The following is a 22,389-nucleotide window of genomic DNA, read 5'->3' on the forward strand; positions in this document are numbered from 1 at the left end:
CGGGACTGTCCCTATAAAATCGGGACATCTGGTCACCCTAAGTTCTTACCTGTTTCAGTAAGGCTGAAATAATTTTTTTAAAATCTTCTTGTTTTTAGGTCTTTTGTTTACTTTCTGTATTTCACTCTGTGATGGGTTGGATCACAGAAACCCCCTTGGGAGCTGCCACCTGATGTGCCAAGACTACTTCTATCCCTGTTTTCCCTGCCAGCTCAGGACTCCAGCACCCTGTCTTGCTGAGCCAGACACTCCCGTCTGCTCCAACACAGACCCAGGGTCTGAATTACTTGCCCCAAAGCTGCAGGTTTACCTGAAAACAGCTCACAGAAGTGTGCTTGTCTTTAGCACTCCGATGCCCAACTCCCAATGGGGTCTAAACCCAAATAAATCTGTTTTACCCTGTATAAAGCTTATGCAGGATAAACTCAAATTGTTCACCCTCTATAACACTGATAGAGAGATATGCACAATTGTTTACTCCCCCAGGTATTAATACATACCCTGAGTTTAATTAATAAGTAAAAGGTGATTTTATTAAATACAGAAAGTAGGATTTAAGTGGTTCCAAGTAGTAACAGACAGAACAAAGTAAGTCACCAAGCAAAATAAAATAAAATGTGCAAATCTATGTCTAAACAAACTAAATACAGATAATCTCACCCTTAGAGATGCTTCAGTAAGTTTTTTCCTCAGACTGAACACCTTCCAGGCCTGAGCACAATTCTTTCCCCTGGTACAGCTCTTGTTCCAGCTTAGGTGGTAGCTAGGAGATTCTTCATGATGGCTCTCTCTCCTGTCCCTTTGTTCTGTTCCCATCCCTTTATATATCTTTTGCATAAGGCGGGAACCCTTTGTCCCTCTGGGTTTCCACCCCCGCTCACTGGAAAAGCACCAATTCAGGTGACATGATCACATGTCACTGCAAGACTTCATTACCCACTTGCCAGCACACTCATATACACGAAGACTCACAGGTAAAACACAACCATCTGCAGACAATGGTCCTGGTTAATGGGAGTCATCAAGATTCCAAACCATCATTAATGGCCCATACTTTGCATAATTACAATAGGCCCTCAGAGTTATATTTTATATTTCTAGTTTTAGATACAAGAGTGGTACATTTATACAAATAGGATGATCACACTCAGTAGATTATAAGATTTGTAATGATACCTTACAAGAGACCTTTTGCATGAAGCATATCCCAGTTACATTATATTCACTTATTATCATATTTTTATAAAACCATATAGACTGCACAACGTCACACACGCATCTTAATCCAGGGAGCTAGTTTGTTCTGATTATCATGCATTTCATTTTTCAGGTCTCTAGCATGCACTAGCATGACACGGCTATGTTTGGATGTCCAGTACTGCAGCAGTATAGTTAAATTTTATTGTAAGCTGTTTTGTTTGATTTTTGTGTTGGTTTGTTTCATGAACACATTTGTGTTAATACTGGACCAAATCCTAGAGGCCTTACTCAGTCAAAACAATTGTGGACTTCAATGGGAGATGGCCTGAGTAAAAACACAGGATTTGATCCAGAGCTCACTGATGTCAACAGGAGTCTTTCTATTGACTCCAACAGGCTTTAGGATCAGGCTCTCAGAGAACACTAGTTATTTCAGTTGACCCTTTAGATTCTGAAAAGCTTTTTTATTGTTAATTGTTTATTGTTAATGTTCATCCTGAACTACCCAACAGCTGCAAACGTTAAAGTATTTCCTTATTACTCCAAATCTACAATGTAGTCAGCAGACTCTGATGCTGTTCCTGAAGTGCTGCAGCTTTGTCAGGTTCAGCTGTCGTTTAGCCTTTATGGCAACTTAAGGGCGCTCCGCAAAAGAAGCCAAAAAGTGATGAATTGAGTTACTTCTTGTAGGCCAGAAAGTCTCCCCACAACCTAGGTTGTTCTGAAAGTGGGGAGAGTCCTTCCCTGATCTGGAGAAGTCCAGTGAACACACATACTGGAGAATAAATATATGACTCATTTTACATCACTTGTGCTACTGCTTTTGCCATGTCCATCTGTTAAATTTGCCTGATAATATCATCAAACATTCCTGTGAGGATGGCTGAGATTTCAGGGTCAGGTATTTGGAGGAATGAGCTATTTTATTAAAATAACACTTTTGAACTCTTTCACAAAGTACTCAGCATGGTTTGTACCTACAAAATGAGGAGCCACCAAAATCAATTTTCCAATGTTATAGACAATTAACTAATATGCAGTTGGCAATTAACATTAAATCTCAGAGTTGTCAGGCCCAATGCAGGGTTTGATCCAATGCCCACTGAAGTCAACAGAAAGACTCACTGACTTCAGTGGTCATTTGATATGAGCCTGTGACAGTCTGTATTCCTATGTCCACCTCTTTTTCAAGACTATGATAAATTTTGTACAAACTATGCCTTGTAAGTTATCATTTGAAAACTCATGATTTACTGACCTTTATTGTCCTAGTAAAATGTGTGGGGCAATATTGTATGTAAAGTTAAAAGATTCTCCTGTATGATGTTACTAAGACATATTCCAAATCTGGGGAAGCAGTCATAAAACAGTTCCTCAGAGACAAAAGGCTAACCAACACTTCAGTCAGGTGTCAACAAAATCAAATGGACTATTACCTGTTTAAGCGGCCATTCTTTGGCAGGAAAAAAAGTGTAGCGAGTAATTTAGATCTTTGCAAACACTGGAGGTTCCCATCCTCACAGACTTTGTCTCCTGAACCCCAGCTGGAGACAATTCTCAAAGGAGAGGAAAAAGTATAAAGAATGGAGAACAGAAACCCCAAATCCTCACTCCCTTCATTGCTACTCAGAGCATTGACAATGTGTGAAGGAAAAAGGAAGCATTATTGGACTGAAGGGGGATCCTGGCAGAAAGGAATTCAGTCAGTAAGACTTCTAAAACATGGTGAGACATACTTTTGCTTTGAAATCATTTAGCTTGTTTAAAGCAACAAAGAGTCCTGTGGCACCTTAAAGACTAACGGATGTATTGGAGCATAAGCTTTCGTGGGTGAATGCCCACTGCATCTGACGAAGATTCAGATTCAGACTAACACGGCTACCCCTCTGATACTTAGCTTGTTTAGTTAGGTACTAGTTGTGTTTTACCTTTTATTTCTTTGTAACCACTTCTAACTTTTATTTCTCATTATTTCAGCTTCGAAGAGGCGACTAAGGAGGGATATGATAGAGGTCTATAAAATCATGAGTGGTATAGAGAAAGTAAATAAGGAAGTGTTATTTACTCCTTCTCATAATACAAGAACAAGGGGCCACCAAATGAAATTAATAGGTAGCAGGTTTGAAACAAACACAAGAAAGTATTTTTTCACGCAACGCACTGTCAACCTGTGGAACTCCTTGCCAGAGGGTGTTGTGAAGGCCAATACTATAACAGGGTTCAAAAGGGAGCTAAAGAGATTCATGGAAGATAGCCATTGATGGACCTATTAGCCAGGATGAGCAGGAATGGTGTCCCTAGCCTCTGTTTGCCAGAAGCTGAGATTGGGTGACACTTGATGATAACCTGTCTGTTCATTCCCTTTGGGGCACCTGCCATTGGCCACTGTCAGAGGACAGGATACTGGGCATTTGGTCTGACCCAGTATGGCCGTTCTTATGGTCTTATGTTCTTATTACTTGTGAACACTTAAAAACCAATCTTTCTGTTGTTAATAAACCTGTTTCATTGTTTTATCAAGACCAGTGTGCTTGGATTGAAGTGTTTGGGAAACTCCATTTGAGATAACTGGATTTGTGCATATCATTTTCTATTAAAATGACAGACTTTATATGAGCCTGTGTTGTCCAGGAGAAGGCTGGGTAATACAAGCCGCACATTTCTGCGGGAAAGTCTGGGACTGGGAATTTGCTGGTGTTGCTCTGCAGTGTAATACAGGAGGGGCTGGTCATAGCACTCATACAGTATGGCTGGGAGTGATTTACATGCTGGAAGCTGTGTGAGAGCAGAGCAAGAGTGCTTACTCTCACAGCAACCGTGTAAAAGGCACCCCAGGTTGGAGAACTGAGGGGTCAGAGCTGTTCAACGGTCCAGATTGCACCCTGGGAAATGTCAGAGCCTTATCTGTGGAGAGACTAATATTAACATAATAATAAATTCTAGTTTTGCCAAAGATTTTTAGTGAGCACTCTATGTTCATCCTTATTTAGATACCAATTCTGCAACCACATCTGTCTTAGCTGACCCTGCATCATGCAGATCTCAGTTCTGCAGGTGCAAAAGGATCGGCCAAAGCAGATCCAACTGCAGGATCAGGGCCTCAAACTAAATTCCTAGGGTCTAGGAACAGGTCTTCGGTGGTCCCAGTCCTGAAAACATGTGCTACTGGGCATGGTGCTTACTACTATGAATAACCCCACTGCCAGAGTACTCATTTGTAAAACACAATGGAAACTTACAGCACAATCTAAATGTTTTATAATAATGTTAATTCCACTGGATAGTGCTGGTTTTCTACACTGAATAAACTTTTCTTACCTGTAGTGACAGACAATGCATTTTCCAGGATTGTCTTCCAGCAGATTGATGGGCCAACCTTTAAAACAGTGCAGACTTCTAAGCAAATCAGAGAAAGAAATTGTGAGGACCATCCCATCTATTGAAGTCAAATAGCATCTGTAATGTTAAAAGTTCACTGTACTCCTGTTCATTTTATGGAGGGATCAGTAAGACGAATATATTGTTAAATTAAAAACTCTCAAACTATGCCAGAAAGTTAGTATGCCATTGTAATAAAAGAGAGAGGACATTTAGTGGACAGTAAATGATTCATTATTACTAAAGATAATAGTACTTCTAATAATGCCTTCAACATGAAGATCTCCAATGTGGCAAATCAGCAAGATTCACAACAATCCTGAGAAGAGTTATTGTGCCTATCTGCATATGGAGAAACTGAGACACACAGAGTAGTTAATTGACTTGCTCATGGAAACAATGTGAAAGAGGAGATAAACAGTAACAGGTCAAAAGGACTACAGTACTTTTCTGGTGATGAACCCTCCCCCAGTTAACAACACGGTTGATTCACAGATGTGGTAATTGAAAAGTCTGAAGTTCTTCCATCCTACCTCAGAAACCGCATCTGCTCAGGATCTCCAAACACTTTTTTCCCACCGGACAGGAAAATCTTGATAAAATCCTTTAAGAAAAGAAAAGAACCAGTTAAAAAATATTTTAAAAACAGAAAAACCTCCCATTCGCCTATTCATAATCAAACTCTTTCTTCTCTTATCTTAAAGTGTTTCCCTAAGCACTTAAAGGATGAGAATGGTAGACAGCAATGTTACAAGGAACAGAACTAGGGCCCCAGAAGGAAGACAGTTTAACCAACATTTCCTTTGCAGAAGGCTCCCCCTCCTTCCTTTATGGGCTTTTCCTCCCCTCACCCACACCTCCTTCGAGAAGCACACATTTCTGTAGCTCCCGAGGAAATATGACCTGGCACCTTGGCTGTATTATACGTGACATTATCATTCACTGCTTATTTTATATGTAGGATTTTCTATGGCACTTGTCATGGCAGTATCTGAGCATCTCACAAATATTAATGTCTTAACCTCATAGCCTCCCTGCAAAGTAAGGAAGTGTTATTATCCTGAAACTGAAGCACACAGATTAAGGCTGGGATTGGCACCCAATTCCTACTGGAATTCATTAGGATTTGGGTGCTTCATTCCCTTAGGCTCCTTTGAAAATCTCCCAGTTTATGTGACTTGTCTGAGACATCAGAGTGAGTCTGTGGCAGACCTAGGAAGAGAACCAAATGTCCTGATTCTCACTCTAGTATCTTAAGCACAATAATTACAAGACTATCCTTCTTTCCTGCTCTGATTTACAATACAGTGACTGCTCCAAAGGGCAGCATTATCTATAGCTATTCCCCAGTACAGTTCATGAGTTCTTTGAACTTGACTGACCATAACACAACAGTCAGAGACATCTTATAGCAAAGTCCAACATTGCGTTTCCCACTACCTACACTCCTCCCACCCTTCTTCCCACTTTTGATGCCACCCCAGACGCCTTGCTCTCTGGATTTAAATCCCTCTTGAATGCTCATGTCTTCCATGAGGTTTTTCCAACAATAATCAACCAAGGACAGAAGAACAAAACACTTTTTAAAAGTGAAGTTATCTACCATTCTAATCCAAAAGATGGCACCTTCATCTGGTCTAGTCTATGCACCTAGACTAGACGGTCAATCTATGATTTAGATTAGAAACTCTTCAGGGCAAGGACCTGTTTTTCCCAATGTATGTACAGTACCACAATGCCAATATTTTCTGCATATGCAATAAATTATTATCTGCTTTGTGGTGAAGCAGAGAAACAGTCCACCATCATGGAAGGGGTTAAAGAGAGCCTTTGGGCCCAGCTAGCCCTGGCCCGTTATACCTGCAGCCAATGCCAGGCTGGTGGGGAGAGAAGGAGGGAGTGTGGCTCAGTCCAGGGCTGACTGGCAAAGAGGTATGACCTAGTTGCCTCCATACCTGAGGGAAGGATCACTAGCCTGTCAGCCAAGGCAGCCACCAGGAACTGTCTTCCTGGCCAAAAGGGATGAAGGAGGCGGCCTACGAGCACCCGGCCTAAAAGGAACCCAGGTGACTGAAGCACAGAGACCTTGTGAGGGTTCCAAACTTACAGCTGCCCCACCCAGAGGAACCTTGGACTGCAGCAGGATGCTGCCCAAGGTCCAGCAGGGGGCACTTCTAAAGACAAGCCATCACAGGAACTTGGATTGTAGGGCCATGTTGCAAACTGAAGGGGCAACAGTAGAAAGGAGCCTAGGGCAGTGGACGTAGACTCCCCTCTGGGAGCTCCGCTACTCCGGGGTTGACTTACACAGGGTTCTGGGCTGGGACCTGGTAGAGTGGGAGGGTCTGGGTTCTCCTACTCCCCTGCCTTAAAGACTGAGTCACATTGACCACAGAAGCAGGGAGCAGGAAGTTAAGCACTCTAACCACTAAGCCAGTGGTCCCCAAACTTTACACAATTGTGCCCCGCCCCCCCCCCTTCCCCTGTCCACACACCCCCAAGCCAGGGCCAGAAGCAGAGATGCGGCTTCTGGGGAGGGAAGTGTGGACAGAGGTAAGGGGGCCGCTGCCAGGGGCCAAGGCTGGGGGCGGGGCTGGGAGCACAGCTGCAACCAGGGGGCTGAGGCTGGGGGGCAGGGCTGAGGCCAGGGCCCGTACTGGAGCTGCAGCCGGGATTGGGGGCAAGTCTGGAGCCGGAAAAGGAGCTTTGGCCAGGGCCTGAGACTGGGGCTGGGGCCGGAGCAGAAGACGTGGCCAGGCCGTGGTCGGGTGCCAAGGCTGTGGGGGTTAGAGGGGGGGCAGTAGTGGAGCTGTGGCTGGGGGCGGGCCTGGGGCCAGAGCGGGGCTGGATGGCGCTCTCTTCTCCTCCCTCCCAATGGGAGTTGGCCCGGGCCCTGCCGCGCCCTCCCCCCCCCCCCCACATTCCTCCGCGCCCCTTTAGGGGGACGCGTCCCACAGTTTGGGGACCACTGCACTAGGCCGACTAGTCCTTCAAGCCTCCTGTTACATGCTTACTTATGGATATCACAGCCTATATTTTTAGAAAAAAATTCTTGTGTATATGCATACCCAATACGTGCACGCAGTCACCGCCACTGTACTCAAGAACTGCGCACACACAAACAACTAAGGACATATGTGACCAGTTAATTTGATGTACAGTCAAGATAACTTTATTTTAATCTACCTCATGCTCCATTTTCAGATGTGGATAAGTAGCAAGCGCTTGGTTCAGATTCACCCTTGATGTAACTCCACTGAAGTCACTGCAGTTACACCAGAGATTAATTTGGCCCACTGTGTTTTAAAGTTTCTGCATCTTGTTGATGTATAGCAGAACTACAGGTGGATACATCTTCAAAGGTTTGGAGGGGAGAATCTCCCAGTTGTTGAACTATCAGAATCTGGTGACTCTCATGGAATTTCTAGCACTTCCGGTTTCCAGTCAAGCCAGGAATACCATAAGAACAACTCCCCTGGTGGTGTTTTGGCTTTGCCATGAGCCTCTTCCATTCCCAGCCAAAATCCAGAAGTGAAATAGTGCACAAGAATGGCAAAAAGAAATGTCATTCAAACTGTTCCAATCTTCCAAAAAAGGATGGGTCTAAATTCTGAACCAAGAACCTACGGAATTCTTACTTTATGCAAACTGGTTCTGTCATCGCTGCATAAAAATGGTTTGTTGACCTCACATTGTGTTAGCATTCACATGATCCACTGTGTGATCCCGTGAATCTGACACACACAACACCAATGTAAAGCATCTGATTATATAACATAAGGTGAGCATTCTCCACTTTTACCCCAGGCAGTTTTATAGTAGGGGTGTAGCAACTTGATCATCCATCAAATGCAGATGGAACAAATTTTTGAAGGATGATATGTAAGAACAGCCATCAGTGGTTTTTTGCTGCACATCAAATTATATTTATACAGCAGTGTCTGAAGAAAGAAGGCCAAATTCTGACCCTTGATTATGCGCACACAACAGTGCTGCAACTCAGTAGGGGTAGCCTGGCTGTAACTGTGGGCAGAATTTGGCCCAATGTGCTTACATATGTTTGACTATTAACCATTTTTATTTGTCATAAATGTAAGAAATATTTACCTCTCGGTCAATACAGAGAAACTCAGCTGGTTCCTGAATAATAACAGTTGTCTGCCAGTAGTCACCATTTATAATCTCTCTATCCTGAAAAATAATAATTAAAAGGGTGGAATGAGGAGAGGAAAAGTGTATAATTTTAAAATATCAATTCAATTTTTAATCATTCTTTAATTTCAAATCTTCTCTCTCCCCTACGTCTATATTTAATTAGGCAACAGAGAATATGTTTTGTGGTATTGAAAATAAATCAGCAGATAATAAGAAGTCACACATTATAAAAAGTCATCTTATTTATACAGGACTCTATATCCCACAAGACAGATCTCTCTCCACCGCTGAAACACAGCTGGAGTGCAGAAAAATAGCCAACTGGTGCACAGAATGCAACACTACAGTGCTAGCAAGTAGAAATGTTGCCCAAGGACACTTGGACAAACCTCAACTCTCAGGAAAAGTATGTGGAATTTTTAATTACCACAAGTGTTCAGGATTTCAATTTTGTGTCTCTTCTGTGACACACACACAGTAAATTGCATGAAACTCAATTTATCTACCTACCTTGCAAAAATAACAGGTTAACTCAACCCTATCTTGCTGTTGATGTATTTCAACACCTAGTGTACTGCTTGGTAACTCACCCCAAATGCATCCCCTCGACTAAAGAACCAGGCAGGCTTTACTTGGCCACTGACATCATTCCTCTTGATAACTGTTGCTACAAGGTAAACATCACCACAAATTAGCTGTTAACTTGTAAATCAAATAGGAGCTTATTGTGCAAACAAGTAAGCATTTTTTCTAGACCCCTTGTGAATGTGATGTGAGGCTCTTTAAGTATGGAAAATATATGTATCATTATCCTGCTTGTTGTGAGCTTCAACGTGATATTTTCAAGCAGTTTGAATCCAAAATGTATGTTTTGCAAAAAACAAAAAAAAACAAAAAATAGGGAGCGGAAGGTAGGTTTACAAAACATGACAAATGATAGGGACATAGTGTTACTGTTTGCTTGTAAACTTTACATGATCACACAGACTCTCACTCTTTTGAAGGGTACAAAAGGTCTGGAATATTTCTTGTAGTGCAGACTGGTATTAAGAGCTTAAAGAATTATTTACGTAACACAGGCATTTCCTGGACACTACCAAATATGCAGCTGAGAAGAGTCTAAAGTGCGTGGCAACATGTTTCAGATGGCACAACATGTTGCCCAGGAGACAGGAACCTAAACTCAGATCCTCTGAGATGTGTACTGATCTGATACAAAATTCCTCCTGGAACTACAGTTTTTATAAACACAAATAATACTTTGAAATATGCAAGGTACACATCTGTTTCATTGTTTCTACTAGGTGTGAGCAAATTATCAGTAGATGCAGAAGATATGCTGCATAACTACTCACATTACAGTGTGAGGAAATAGATGTATTTAAAACATGACTAGTGCTCTACTCCTTCCATTAACACATGCACCTGCACTCAAACGCACAATTTCTGTCAGGTTTAGTGAATGTTAACGTATGTGTAAATAGGGGAGAACAGACCCTCAGGACAAATTACTGGATCCCTAATTCCAGCTAATGTGGCAAAACTTTCCTGCCAGGAGGCCAAATCTTGTGAGAAACAGAGCACCATGGTGCTCAGCATCTCGCAAGATCAGGCTCAGTGTGCTGCAATTTGGAATTCAAAGGAACAGAGCCATAAGTTTTCAAGAGACAGAATAAAATAAATGTAAACAAAAAAACCTGTTTGAAATTCTAATGAATTACACTGAAGATTAAGTTTAAATCCTTCTCTCTGTCAGACATGAGAATTCTGGAGGAATTATCTTTGGGCAACATGTGTCTAATTTTTGGTTTTCTTTAACAAAATACTGATGCCTTATCTATGTTTGAAAGAGGCAAGGAAGCTTAGTATCACTGCTGATCAAAGGTCTCTAGCCACCAGTGCAGCAATTCCTGACTGAAGTCAGAAAACAAAGCTTTCCCTACATAAGGTTATTGCGCTATCTGCCAACTCCACTGAAGTTCATTTTAAAATGCTGTAAAACATTCAAAAGGCCTCTTGTAAAGAGTCTTAAGTAGAGGAAACACTGTACACCCTTCACATAAATAAACTGAACCTTAATTTAATTTGGCTCCCTTTGGCACAGCAATAAATATCACTTCTGATTTTTTTAATAAACTACTACCTACCAGATCCTGAGAGACAGATATAGAAGGAGTGTGGTATGTAGCCCTGTTGGATCATCACTTGGCAGGATTCATACCTAGAAAGGACAGATTCCCTGAACAATAAAGAGTTTAACAGTGCTGCTATAGTTCCAAGCTGTTCTGAACATCTTGACTCTTCAAAGACTTAAGTTCATTGCTAAATCACAGACCCACATCATCATCTCCTTTTGTTTTACATACTGTGGTCTACTGGAAAGAGCACTGGCTGGTGACTCAGAAGACCTGGATTCTATTCCCAGCTCTGCTACTGGCCTGCTAGGTGACCTTGGATAAGTCACATCACTTCTCCGTGCCTCAGTTTCCCATCACTACATTGATTATAACCTCCTTTGAGATCTATGGATATAAGAGCTATATACTACAATTATTATTACTAGGATTCCCACTTTTGCTAACACTGGTGGAGCTGCAGCCATGGCAGGAAAAGTGCTAATATAAGTAAGGCCTGGTTGGGAGATGTAACATATGTTTTATTTCCAAATTCCTGCCCCCAAAAGGGCAGATTTTCATCTATACTGTCACACAAACACACTGGATAGTATAAATGCTTGTACATAGAAGCTCAAGGTGTGAAATGTGAATGCAGTTTTGGATCCTGATTTGAATATACCAAAAGTTCAGGGCTGTTGTAATAATTGGGCCTAAATATTTACCGTAATTGTGAGCTCAACAGTGAAAAGAGAGTGAAAGTTCATAAAATGTCACAGTAACCTATAAGAACACATATGGAATGGAAAAGGTTCAAAGGCAAGACAGAAAGACTTTGAATTAGTCCAAACAAAAAGGACTAGTGATATAATGCAACGACTGTGTTAAGATCATGCTTGGTAAACAAGAAAAGTCTGAGAACAAAAATCAATGACCCAAAATTGGTGTGTTGGAAATTAGGCCTAATTGGTGGACAAAATTGGTGGCTATTCCACCCATCATTACCTTTTGGAGTCCTTAAAGAAAGAGACTGCAGGGAGAAAAATTGGCTACTGGTGCAAGCTTTACCATCATGGCTGCCATTCCCACTGTCTTCTGACACCCCAGGCCTTCGTCATCCTGATCCTGAGAGATTTCCAGACCAGGCCAGAGAGAGGGACCCATCTGACACTGACACTTCCACCAGCTCTGGCTGAATCCCAAACACTACCTGGGGGGTCAGACAAAAAAAAATGCCTTCCCCACCCCTTGTGTGTTTTCCTTCCCTACCTTATTTCTTCTCTTTCCTATCTTTGTTATTTCTTTCTCTCCCCTTTTGTGTCTGTCTGTCTTGTTTTGCCTTCTTAGTAAACTGGATTGGACTTTAACAGCAACAACACCACTCCAGCCCTCCTTAACTAACGTCTCTTTTCTCCCAAAAAAAACAGTTATTACCACCTTTGATACCATCTAAATGACTATCAAATGGGGAAGGGTCTTTTAAAAACCCTCTCCACCTAAAGTGAAAGGGAACAAAAATGTTAAAATTAAAGCCTTACTTAATACTTTACATTTCAAATGCTTGGCTGTATTTCCTCCTTTTCTGTATCTTTGTGGTAGTGTAAATCATGCTGTCTGTGACACCTTGGTGCTTGTCACTGGCACATGACATATTAGTCATGGTAAAGACTCTATATAAGACCACAAGTTATCGTAAAAATAAAACCAGTTTAGCAATTTTCTTGCCTTTATTCAACATCAGCACTATAGTGTTTATTGTCCTACACAAACTGGTTAGATGTGTCAGCCCATACAGTAACTCATACTATTGTTGCCTCTGATCTGTTGCCCGAAACACTGACCTGTTTTGCCTGTATAGCAGAGCTGACTATGACTTTACCAATTCAATCTCTCTCCCCATAGGATTTATCCTCCTTATTACCTTGAATACCATCCAGCCTTTGCCACCTCCTTCTGAATCATTGTGGAGTAATTTCCAAAGGCCTTCACGGGCTGCAGGGTGATTAGTATGTAGCTGATGTCCTTCTCACTTCGCTCCTGAGGACACTGATGAAGAATATGTATGGCACGCTCAGAGATCCTTGACTTTAAGAAGGGAAAGTCAATTATTATAAAGCAACCAGTACGGTTCCTCTCTACATAGATGCTGTTTGGTATCAACAAATTGCTACATTACAGTCAGGTCCAGAGTATTGTGGTAATAATAATAATAATAAGAATACCTAGTTCTTATATAGTACTTTTCATCAGTAGGTCTCTAAGTGCTTTACAAAGAAGATTAGTAGTTGTATCCCCAATTTACAGACTGGGCAACTGAGGCATGGGGAGGTGAAGTGACTTGCCCACGAGCACCCAGCAGGCCAGTGGCAGGGCCAGGAATAGAATCTAGGTCTCCTGAGCTGTGCTCCAATGGTAAATTGATAGATTAAGGATATTTTATATTCATTAGTGCAGTGGTTCTCAAAGTCGGTCCGCTACTTGTTCAGGGAAAGCCCCTGGTGGGCCGGGCCGGTTTGTTTACCTGCCGCGTCCGCAGGTTCGGATGATCGTGGCTCCCACTGGCCGTGGTTCGCCGCTCCAGGCCAATGGGGGCTGCAGGAAGGGCGGCCAGCACATCCCTCAGCTCGCGCCGCTTCCCGCAGACCCCATTGGCCTGGAGCGGCGAACCGCAGCCAATGGAAGCCGCTATCAGCCGAACCTGCGGACGCAGCAGGTAAACAAACTGGTCCGGCCCGCCAGGGGCTTTCCCTGAACAAGCGGCGGACCGCTTTTGAGAACCACTGCATTAGCGGACCATTATTTGATAGTATTATTTTCAAGACAAGTTTGTGAGCAATGAAGATTCGCAAGACTGATTAAACTTCATCAATGCTTGAGTGTGATAGTCATTAACTTCAATGTCAATCACACTTCTCTTCTGCTATCTGCAGAATATCTCATTTTAATCAACCAGTTTCAACACATTAATTCATTCTATAGGCTTCAACCAATTAAGTTAAAGGGAGTGCTTAAGAGCATATAGACATTGCATCAGTGTATGCAACTCCCATTCATGTTAATGTGAATTGCATACACAGAGGGAAGAAAAGGACTCAGAATTGTGACAACAGTAGGAGTTGCAAGCCTGGATCAAAGGCTGCAAATGGTCGTAACTGCATGAACCTAGGAATCAAACACGCCATCTCTCATGAAGAACCAGGTGAAATGTATGGCCTGTTAATTAGTAAGTGACTATAAAGCCAACTAATTATTTTAGACTTATCATTAGGGGTATGAGCACAGGTTCTGGGATTTGTAATAGCTTTTATTTCCCCTCCTCCGGGATTTGGTAATGCTTCAAAAAGCCATTTACAGAGCAGCAATAATACATAATCTCATCTTCTTGAAGGATTTCATTTCCTGGATAGTGAAGATACCCTGAGAACACTAGAGCTTGCATTATTATGGACACACAAATGGTTCCCTAAAGGGGGAAAAAAGCTTATTAAAAACAAACACAAATACTATGTGACTTGGGTTTACTAACTAACTAAATACATACTTAGGTTCACCCATACAGCTGTGAAATCTGAAGCACAATTCTAAATAACAAACCTTGCAAATAATCTACGCCATGCTTCACATTCAAGACCAGATTTTTCAGGCAGTTTTGGCACATAGGCACAGATCCTCAAAGGCATGTTTACATGTGCAATCATGATAACTTCACACCTGGCTGGAGTAAATGCATCAAAAATGAGGCACATTTGACACAATTAAACTGACTCTGGCCTTTACGGATTTGTTCAGATGGTATTTTAGCCATTTAAGAGTGAATTTCCAAAAGAAAAGTTGTTCATCTGCCTCACACTGAATATAAAAATGCACTTTTTAGGAATCTTTTTATCCTCCTCAGAAAAGCTCAAATGGTTCACAGTTCACTATAGCATACATCAGATTTGCAGCATAAATTAAAGCACATTTGACAATTTCCGATCTACATGTGTAGTATATGCCACTGCACATTGCAGGTAGGAAAGAGCACTGGTACGGAAGCAGGAATGCCAGAAAACTTATTTTCCAAGTTTCATGCAAAAAGAATGAAAATGTAAATGGCAAAAAAGATGAGCAGGTACAATAAAACTGATGAAACAGCTTTATACTTGTTGATATAAAGTGCCTGCATCAAGGCTCCCAGCCAGAATAGAGAGACTGACTGAACTGTAATTCAATTGCAACTGTTTGATTAAAACACTGATGAGGATTCAGCCACCTTGGATTTTACACATAAGAACTAGTTTCTACCATACTGTTCCTAACACTGCTTATGGTCTCAGTAAAAGGGACGACTGAAGCTCAAATGCAAGATAAACAATTCACAACAAATTTGCAATTGAACCTTTTTGATTAGGAGTATAAGATCCAGTCTACACTGGAAATTTTGCTTGTATAAGCAAAATATGCTATTCCAGCAAAAGCACTTTTATACTGGAATAACTGCATCTCCACTAGTACCAGCTCAGCACTAGAAACAGTTTGCTGGTATAGCTACCAGGCAACCCCTTCTAGTGCAGACATCTTATACTGCAAAAAAAACTCAAAACTGCTTTTCCAGTATAGCTTATACTAGTTCCATGACCAAATAAGCTATACCGGCAAAAGCACTTTTATGTCAGTATAACTGCATCTACATATACGTTTTTATCAGTATAGAAATGCTGTAAAGAAATCGAACCCCTCACCAACTAACAAAAAAAGCAAACATTTCTAGTGTGATCTGGCCTAAAATCAGTTTCTTAATAGCCCTAGGACCATATGTTTTTGTCAAGGCATTACATTCAAATTAACAGACCCTGAGATCACCCTTGTGTCAGTACATATGCAACTGATTTTGTTGGCTTCACTGATAATTATTTAGGCTGGATAACTTGGACCTAGAAGTGGTAACTCTGCTCTCCCCCTACCTGTTTTTTAGTCCTGAACAGTGTCACATCAAAGAGGATCTCTTCCTTAGACTGTTCCATATGGTTTGATTGGGATTTCCATCTCTTGACTCTCTCAATCCCATAGTTGAGGTTGGCTCTAACCAAAAAGACACACACTTGTTAGTGTAAAATCTTTCAGCTAACTAAAGACAATTTGAAGGCTTACAATTCTTGTCCACATCCAAACACCTAAGCGTGGGTCTACGAATTACCAAGTGTATGAAAGTATGGAGATTACGCTTATTAATTGTGTCTTAAATGACCAATTCAAATGGCTAACACTTTTCTAACACTAGGCCCAGCCTGCAAACCCATACACATAGCCTCCAATAGTTTTGTTACTGTCAATGGGCCAACCTGCATAAGTGAGTGTTTGAAAGATTGAGCCCTGGGTTATTTTTGTAACTGTGGCATCTCATCACTATACAAAACAAAAACGTCTCCTTTTCTAACTTGGCTGTAATTTTTGGAGCTGTAAATCTTCTGATCATTTACATATAAATATAGTAAACTAAATTCAGACAAATATGCAAAGAGGTTATGACGACTCATGAAGGTAATACCCAATAAGCTCTGGAAGATCCATAGACAGTAACTAAATAGCAACACATCCATATTCTATGCTGTCACATAACTTTCATTTACCTGCTCCAAAGTTAACCCAAAATTTCAGACTATAAGTGTACATGATGTATAATTGAAACAGAAGTGTTTACGTACTAAGTACAAGGTGCTCAGATACCATGGTAATGGACGTGATATAAAAGCCTAAGTAGAATAGAATAAAATGTATTACAAACAAATATTCATTACTCACAGTAGGTGGTGCTCTCTGTAAAGTAAGCAAAGCATAACAATGCTTTTAGCAGCTTTCTGAAATCTGAACAGAAGATTTGGCTGAAAGAAAAAAATAACCAATAGCCAGTTACTCTTGTTACCAGTTCCAGTGATTGTTAGTTACACAATAAGTATCATTACAAAAATCTTAGGGCTGAAGAATGCTTTTCATACTTGAAGCTCCTTATTAAAGCAATTCAGATAAAGGACTCACGTTTCAATGCAAAAGTGCATTTATTTTCCCTGTTATACTGTAAGTTGAAGTGTCAGAACTGCAGATCTACAAAACTGTACTATGACTCATTGTCCCTTCTCAAGTCTTTTATAGAAATCTAGAAATTACAATCCCATATAGCCTGACAGCCTGTTTCTGACCAATATCAGATGCTTCAGAGAAAACCTTGATAATGCGCGTAACCAGGCAATACTGTCCATGAGGAAAATTCCTCTTTACCCCAGTCCTGTAATCAGTTTATGCCCTGAAGTATGAGGGCTGATTGCCCTTGAAATGTTATCCTAGTTTGAAAATCCCCTACTCCTTTTGGGAGAAATCTGCATTCCTAAAGGCATGAAAGGTCATAAGCACAATCATGGTTCTACTGCACAAGAAAGTGGGGAATTGGCAAGGACACAGAGAAACTGTGCAGGGAGGTTCAGCACTATTGTTGTGTCCGTTTTCTGCAAAGCAATGCCGTGGGGGCACTTTGAGTGGCCAGTAGGTGAATAACATAGATCCACTGGTCAAACACTTCAGCAAGGGTACAGAGAAGCCACAGTACCTACTACCACAGCCTCTGTTGAATAAAACTTTGAAACACCTCATTAAAAACACCAAAAATCGTTTGTCTAAGGACTAGATTTTCTTTTCATCCTGCCCTCATTCTTTACTACTTAGGAAGTTTACGTGGAAATAGGATGTTGGTTTCTTGAGTCCTTCTGCCCCTGCTGCGTATTCCTCACCCTGTGACATTATAACTGGGTCCACAGCTCCCAACTGAAATGTCATAAGCGGAAGATTATGGACCAGATTCTCCTTTCATACACACCAGTGTAAATCAGGAATAGCTCCATTAAAGTCAATAGTCACATTAGTGTGAGATCAGAATCAGTTCTCCATTGAGTGAGGAATGAGTGACGGCAGCAGCAGCAGACGACTGGATAGAAGCAAAAAGCCCTCCTTCATGCAGCCATTCCTTTTAACAGAAGACAGAGAAAAGTGAAATACTGGATATATTTCTCTAACAAGAAGTTAGTTCTCAGTTTTCCACATGGTTTCAGTCTACAGTTAAAAGGTCAGATTTTTATCAAGATCAACTTCTGGCAGTTTTACATAAGGCTCAACATTAGATGCCCTGACATGAAAGCCTCTTTAATTTATATCACACAATTTTCACCATTGTATTGATAAAATCTTCTGTCAGTTTTTGTGCAAAAAAAAAAATCTATTTTTGCTTACATATATACAAAATTGCTTCCTTAGTACAAAGATAAGGGCCAAATTTATTCCTGGTGGAAGCCCATTGATGTTTATAATAGAGTTATATCGAGGTTAAATTTTTTCCTATCAGTCAGTCCCATATAAAACTATATCCTGCTAGTCCTCACCTGAAAGCATGCCTGGTCTTCCTGGGCAGAGTACATGACCTCCTGCAGAGATTGGGAAAGTGCCCATCTGCTGTCTCCTTTGCCTTTAGGAATTCTGAATTTTTTCCCCAGTTTTGCTTTTGTCAGTTTCACCCTTTCCAGAGCCAGTGGTCCTGTGAGATTTCCCCTTTGGAGGATTCTATCAGTGACTCTGGATCCATGCAGATGTTTCCCTGGGGGAAGGCAGCCACACACAGTAGGATTCGGACCAGAGATGAGCTTTCTTCTGTGATTCCTCCTGTTTCTCCCATTTGCAGAATCCTCCCCCAGAGCCTGGAGTGAGGCTAGGATGCTGGCTTTCCTTGTCTCTGTGTCTAGTAGCATCTCGCTGCTGGAAATAAAAGACACAAATGCACACCAATAGCCTACTGAAAAATTATCTAGTTTTAAGAGTTTAGTTGCAACAAAAGTCCCTGCATTTTTTGTGTGTGTGTGTGTGTTTGTTTGGGGGGAGAAGAGGGACAAAAATATAGGCCAAAAAATATGCAAAGTCTCCTCCACTAAGGAAATTAATACAATAAATATTCCTTCTCCCTCAACAGTAAATAAAGAGATTAGTGATAAAGACAATAGCAAAAGAGAGAATGAGTCTCATAAATAAATAAAAACTGCGACCAAATTTCCAAACGCTAAATCCTAAATGTGAGAGGTCCAAATTGAAATAAGTTAGCTAATAAATGTTGCAAAGGGAACTGTCAAATGTAGCTAATAAGATCCTGCCTCACTGATCTACTGGGAGAGATGTGGAAGGAGAGCTAGAAATAAAGCATGCCTCTTTCAGTTACTAATCCGTGCTCCATTGCCCAGTTAACTCATACAGACAACAGACACAGCCGGTCTTAAAAAGCTCTGATTTACATTGTCCAATAAGGAGGGGAGAAAGGCGGATCTTCAGAAGTTTTGTTTCTGTTGCTTTGAAAGTTACAGCTTAGTATCCAGGGAAATGCAGCTGACAGGGATGTGATATATGGACCTTCCGAGAAGGACCCACTCCCTCACGGGAGAGTACAGCACAGTGCATTTGGAAATAGAACTTTGAAGACTTCTGTCCACCACATGCATCAATTACAACACACACTCATTCATGCCCACACAGATTTCCTTACACAATAGAATTTTCATACATAACCACATACACACATCTACCCACTCCTACACACACATCCTTTCATTCACTTGTTTCATACACCATATGTACACCTATCAGACACATAGAACCATCCAAAGTAAACACCACACGTGCACTCCCAGACACCTCACATTTACTAAAACTTAGTCATCCCATAAAGCACAAATATACATTCAGAATTTCTCAGAAGTGCTTCCCTTATGGAGCTCTGCTGTCAGCAGCGGCTCCAGGCACCCGCGCTCCAAGCGCGTGCCTGGGACGGCAAGCTGAGGGGGGTACCCTGCCGGTCTCTGTAAGGGTGGCAGTCAGGCAACCTTCGGTGGCTTGCCCACGGGAGGTCCGCTTGTGCCGCGGATTCGGCAGCGGGTACGCCAAAGCCACAGGACCAGCGGTCCTCCCGCAGGTATGCCGCCGAATCCACAGGACTGGGGATCTCTCACAGGCAAGCCGCCGAAGGCAGCCTGCCTGCCGTGCTTGGGGTGGCAAAAAAAACTAGAGCCGCTCCTGTCTGCTGTAATCAAAACAGGTGGTGTCCTGTAATTTTGATAGTGAATTTTTATTTGTAAAACTATTAAAATATTACTTTAGGTAGAGGGCCTGATTGTTCTCTAGAGCAGTGGCTCTCAACTTTTCCAGACTTCTGTACACCATTCAGGAGGCTGATTTGTCTTGCGTACCCCAAATTCAATTCACTTAAAAACTACTTGCTTACAAAATCACACACAAAAATACAAAATTGTCACAGCACACTAGTACTGAAAAAATTACTTACTTTCTCGTTTTTGCCATATAATTATAATATAAATCAATTGGAATATAAATATTGTACTTACATTTCATTATATAGTATATAGAGCAGTATAAATAAGTCACTGTCTGTATGAAATTGTAGTTTGTCCTGACTTAGTGCTTTTTATGTAGCCTGTTGTAAAACTAGGCAAATATCTAGATGAGTCGATGTACCCATGGAAGACCTCTGCATACCCCTGGCTGAGAACCACTGCTATACAGACTAATTATTTTTATCGTTTCCATTCAAAAAGCATGTATGATGCTCCTCCCCTTTTCTCTCTCTCACAGACATTTCTTGATATTACAAGGAATAGCTCTCTAAACTCCAGGGATCCTGAGGGGAAAAAATATACTATGCAACTATGTAATTAAAAGCTACCATAATGAAGATGCACAAGGGGCAATTAAAATTGCACAGAAACCTAAATTTCCTAACTTTCAAGGGTTTCACTTTGCAATGTAAATAATATTCGGTGTAAATAACACCGATTTGTAATGTCATTTCATACATCCTTTCCAATACTTAGCAATCATTTCAACAAGGCTTTTCCAAATTGCAGTTGACACCACAGTGATAAAGAAAATTTCCACTGTACAATTTGAATGTTAATTTGCTTTTTAGCAAGACAAGGTGGGTAAGGTCTTTTATTGAACCAACATCAGTTGGGGAGAGAGAAAAGCTTTTGATTTATACAGAGCTCTTCATCAGGTCTGGGAAAGGTACTCTTAATGGCCACAGCTAAATAGAAGATGGAACATGTTCCCAGACCTGAAGAGCTCTGTGTAGGGGGAAAGCTTGTCTCTCTTACCAACAGAAGTTGGTCCAATAAGAGATATTACCTAACCCACCTAGCTTCTCTAATATCCTGAGACCAACAGGGCTACAAGAACACTGCATACAACAGTGTTGCTTTTTGGCAGACTATAGGGGACATGCTACTGTTACAAATCTATTGTAAGTGGTCAGTTTCATAGCACTAGTCAAACCTAATGATCCAAAGTAACAAGTATAGAATCATAACAGGAGTCTCGCAATGAAATTAAGGCCTAGTTTTTTTAAAGTCTTGCAAAAGACACATCCAGCTACTACATCCACAAACACCCAGAGGATGAACACCCATGAAATGAGCATTTAAATTACACCTAGGGACACCTAGCTTTGCAAAAGCACCCTAAGTTTTGGTGGTTTGGGAGACCACAGAAAAGGGGCACCTCTATAGTACTCAAGACCCAAACTGCACAGCACAGGGCTTTTTGGCTCCAGGTAGGGTGACCAGACGTCCCAATTTTATAGGGACAGTCCCAATTTTTGGGTCTTTTTCTTATATAGGCTCCTATTACCTCCCACCCCATCCCAATTTTTCACACTTGCTGTCTGGTCACTCTTGCTCCAGTGCTGCTCGGGGGGGGGGGAGCAAGTGGGGCAATTTGCCCCAGGCCCTGCAGGGGCCCCCACAAGAATATAGTATTCTATAGTATTGCAACTTTTTTTTATGGAAGGGGCCCCAAAATTGCTTTGCCCCAGGCACCCTGAATTAGTGTTATCATACGTCCGTTTTTTCCCGGACATGTCCGGCTTTTTGGTAATCAAACCCCCGTCCGGGGGGAATTGCCAAAAAGCCGAACATGTCCGGGAAAAATACCGGCCGGGCACTTCCCCTCCCGGGCTCCAGCTGCTCTGCTCGTCCCCTCACTCTTTGGCTCTGTTTAAGAGCCGAGCTGGCAGAGCGCTCCAGCTTCGGGCAGCCCCCTTGCCTCCAGACCCCAGCTGCCGGCCGGGCACTTCCCCTCCCAGGCTCCAGCTGCTCTGCTCCGGCGGCGCAGGATCCAGAGGCATGGGGGCTGCCCAAAGCCGGTAGCGCTCGGGCAGCTTGGCTCTTAAACAGAGCCGAAGAGTCAGGGGAGGAACAGAGCAGCAGGGGCCCGGGAGGGGAAGTGCCCGGCTGGCGACGCAGGGTCCGGAGGCACGGGGGCTGCCCGAGCGCTACCGGCTTCACGGTTTACCGGGCAGCCTCCAGACCCTGCACCCCTGGCTGGGCGCTTCCCCTCACGGGCTCCAGATGCGCTGGGGAAGCGCCCAGCTGGGGGCGCAGGGTTTGGGGGCTGCCCAGCAAACCGTGAAGCCGGTAGCACTCAGGCAGCCCTTTTCGCGTGGCTGGGAGGGAGGAAGGGGAGT

At 42.1% G+C, this 22,389-nt stretch overlaps 1 protein-coding gene across 1 annotated transcript in view; it reads right to left on the reverse strand.

The window, feature by feature from the left end:
- Nucleotides 1-22,389, reverse strand: part of LOC128840852 (uncharacterized) — a 78,795-nt gene that overhangs the window by 8,622 nt on the left and 47,784 nt on the right. The window contains exons 2-10 of the mRNA XM_054035337.1: nucleotides 18,254-18,623; nucleotides 16,629-16,708; nucleotides 15,791-15,908; nucleotides 12,769-12,932; nucleotides 10,881-10,954; nucleotides 9,324-9,400; nucleotides 8,686-8,769; nucleotides 5,112-5,182; nucleotides 4,519-4,596 (exon numbers count right to left, since the gene is read on the reverse strand). Of these exons, the coding sequence (XP_053891312.1) occupies nucleotides 4,519-4,596; nucleotides 5,112-5,182; nucleotides 8,686-8,769; nucleotides 9,324-9,400; nucleotides 10,881-10,954; nucleotides 12,769-12,932; nucleotides 15,791-15,908; nucleotides 16,629-16,708; nucleotides 18,254-18,616 (1,109 nt within the window). The 5' untranslated portion in view covers nucleotides 18,617-18,623. The remainder of the gene's footprint in view (nucleotides 1-4,518; nucleotides 4,597-5,111; nucleotides 5,183-8,685; nucleotides 8,770-9,323; nucleotides 9,401-10,880; nucleotides 10,955-12,768; nucleotides 12,933-15,790; nucleotides 15,909-16,628; nucleotides 16,709-18,253; nucleotides 18,624-22,389) is intronic.

Source organism: Malaclemys terrapin, chromosome 7 (assembly GCF_027887155.1).
Source record: "Malaclemys terrapin pileata isolate rMalTer1 chromosome 7, rMalTer1.hap1, whole genome shotgun sequence".
In the NCBI taxonomy this organism is placed as follows: Eukaryota; Metazoa; Chordata; order Testudines; family Emydidae; genus Malaclemys; species Malaclemys terrapin.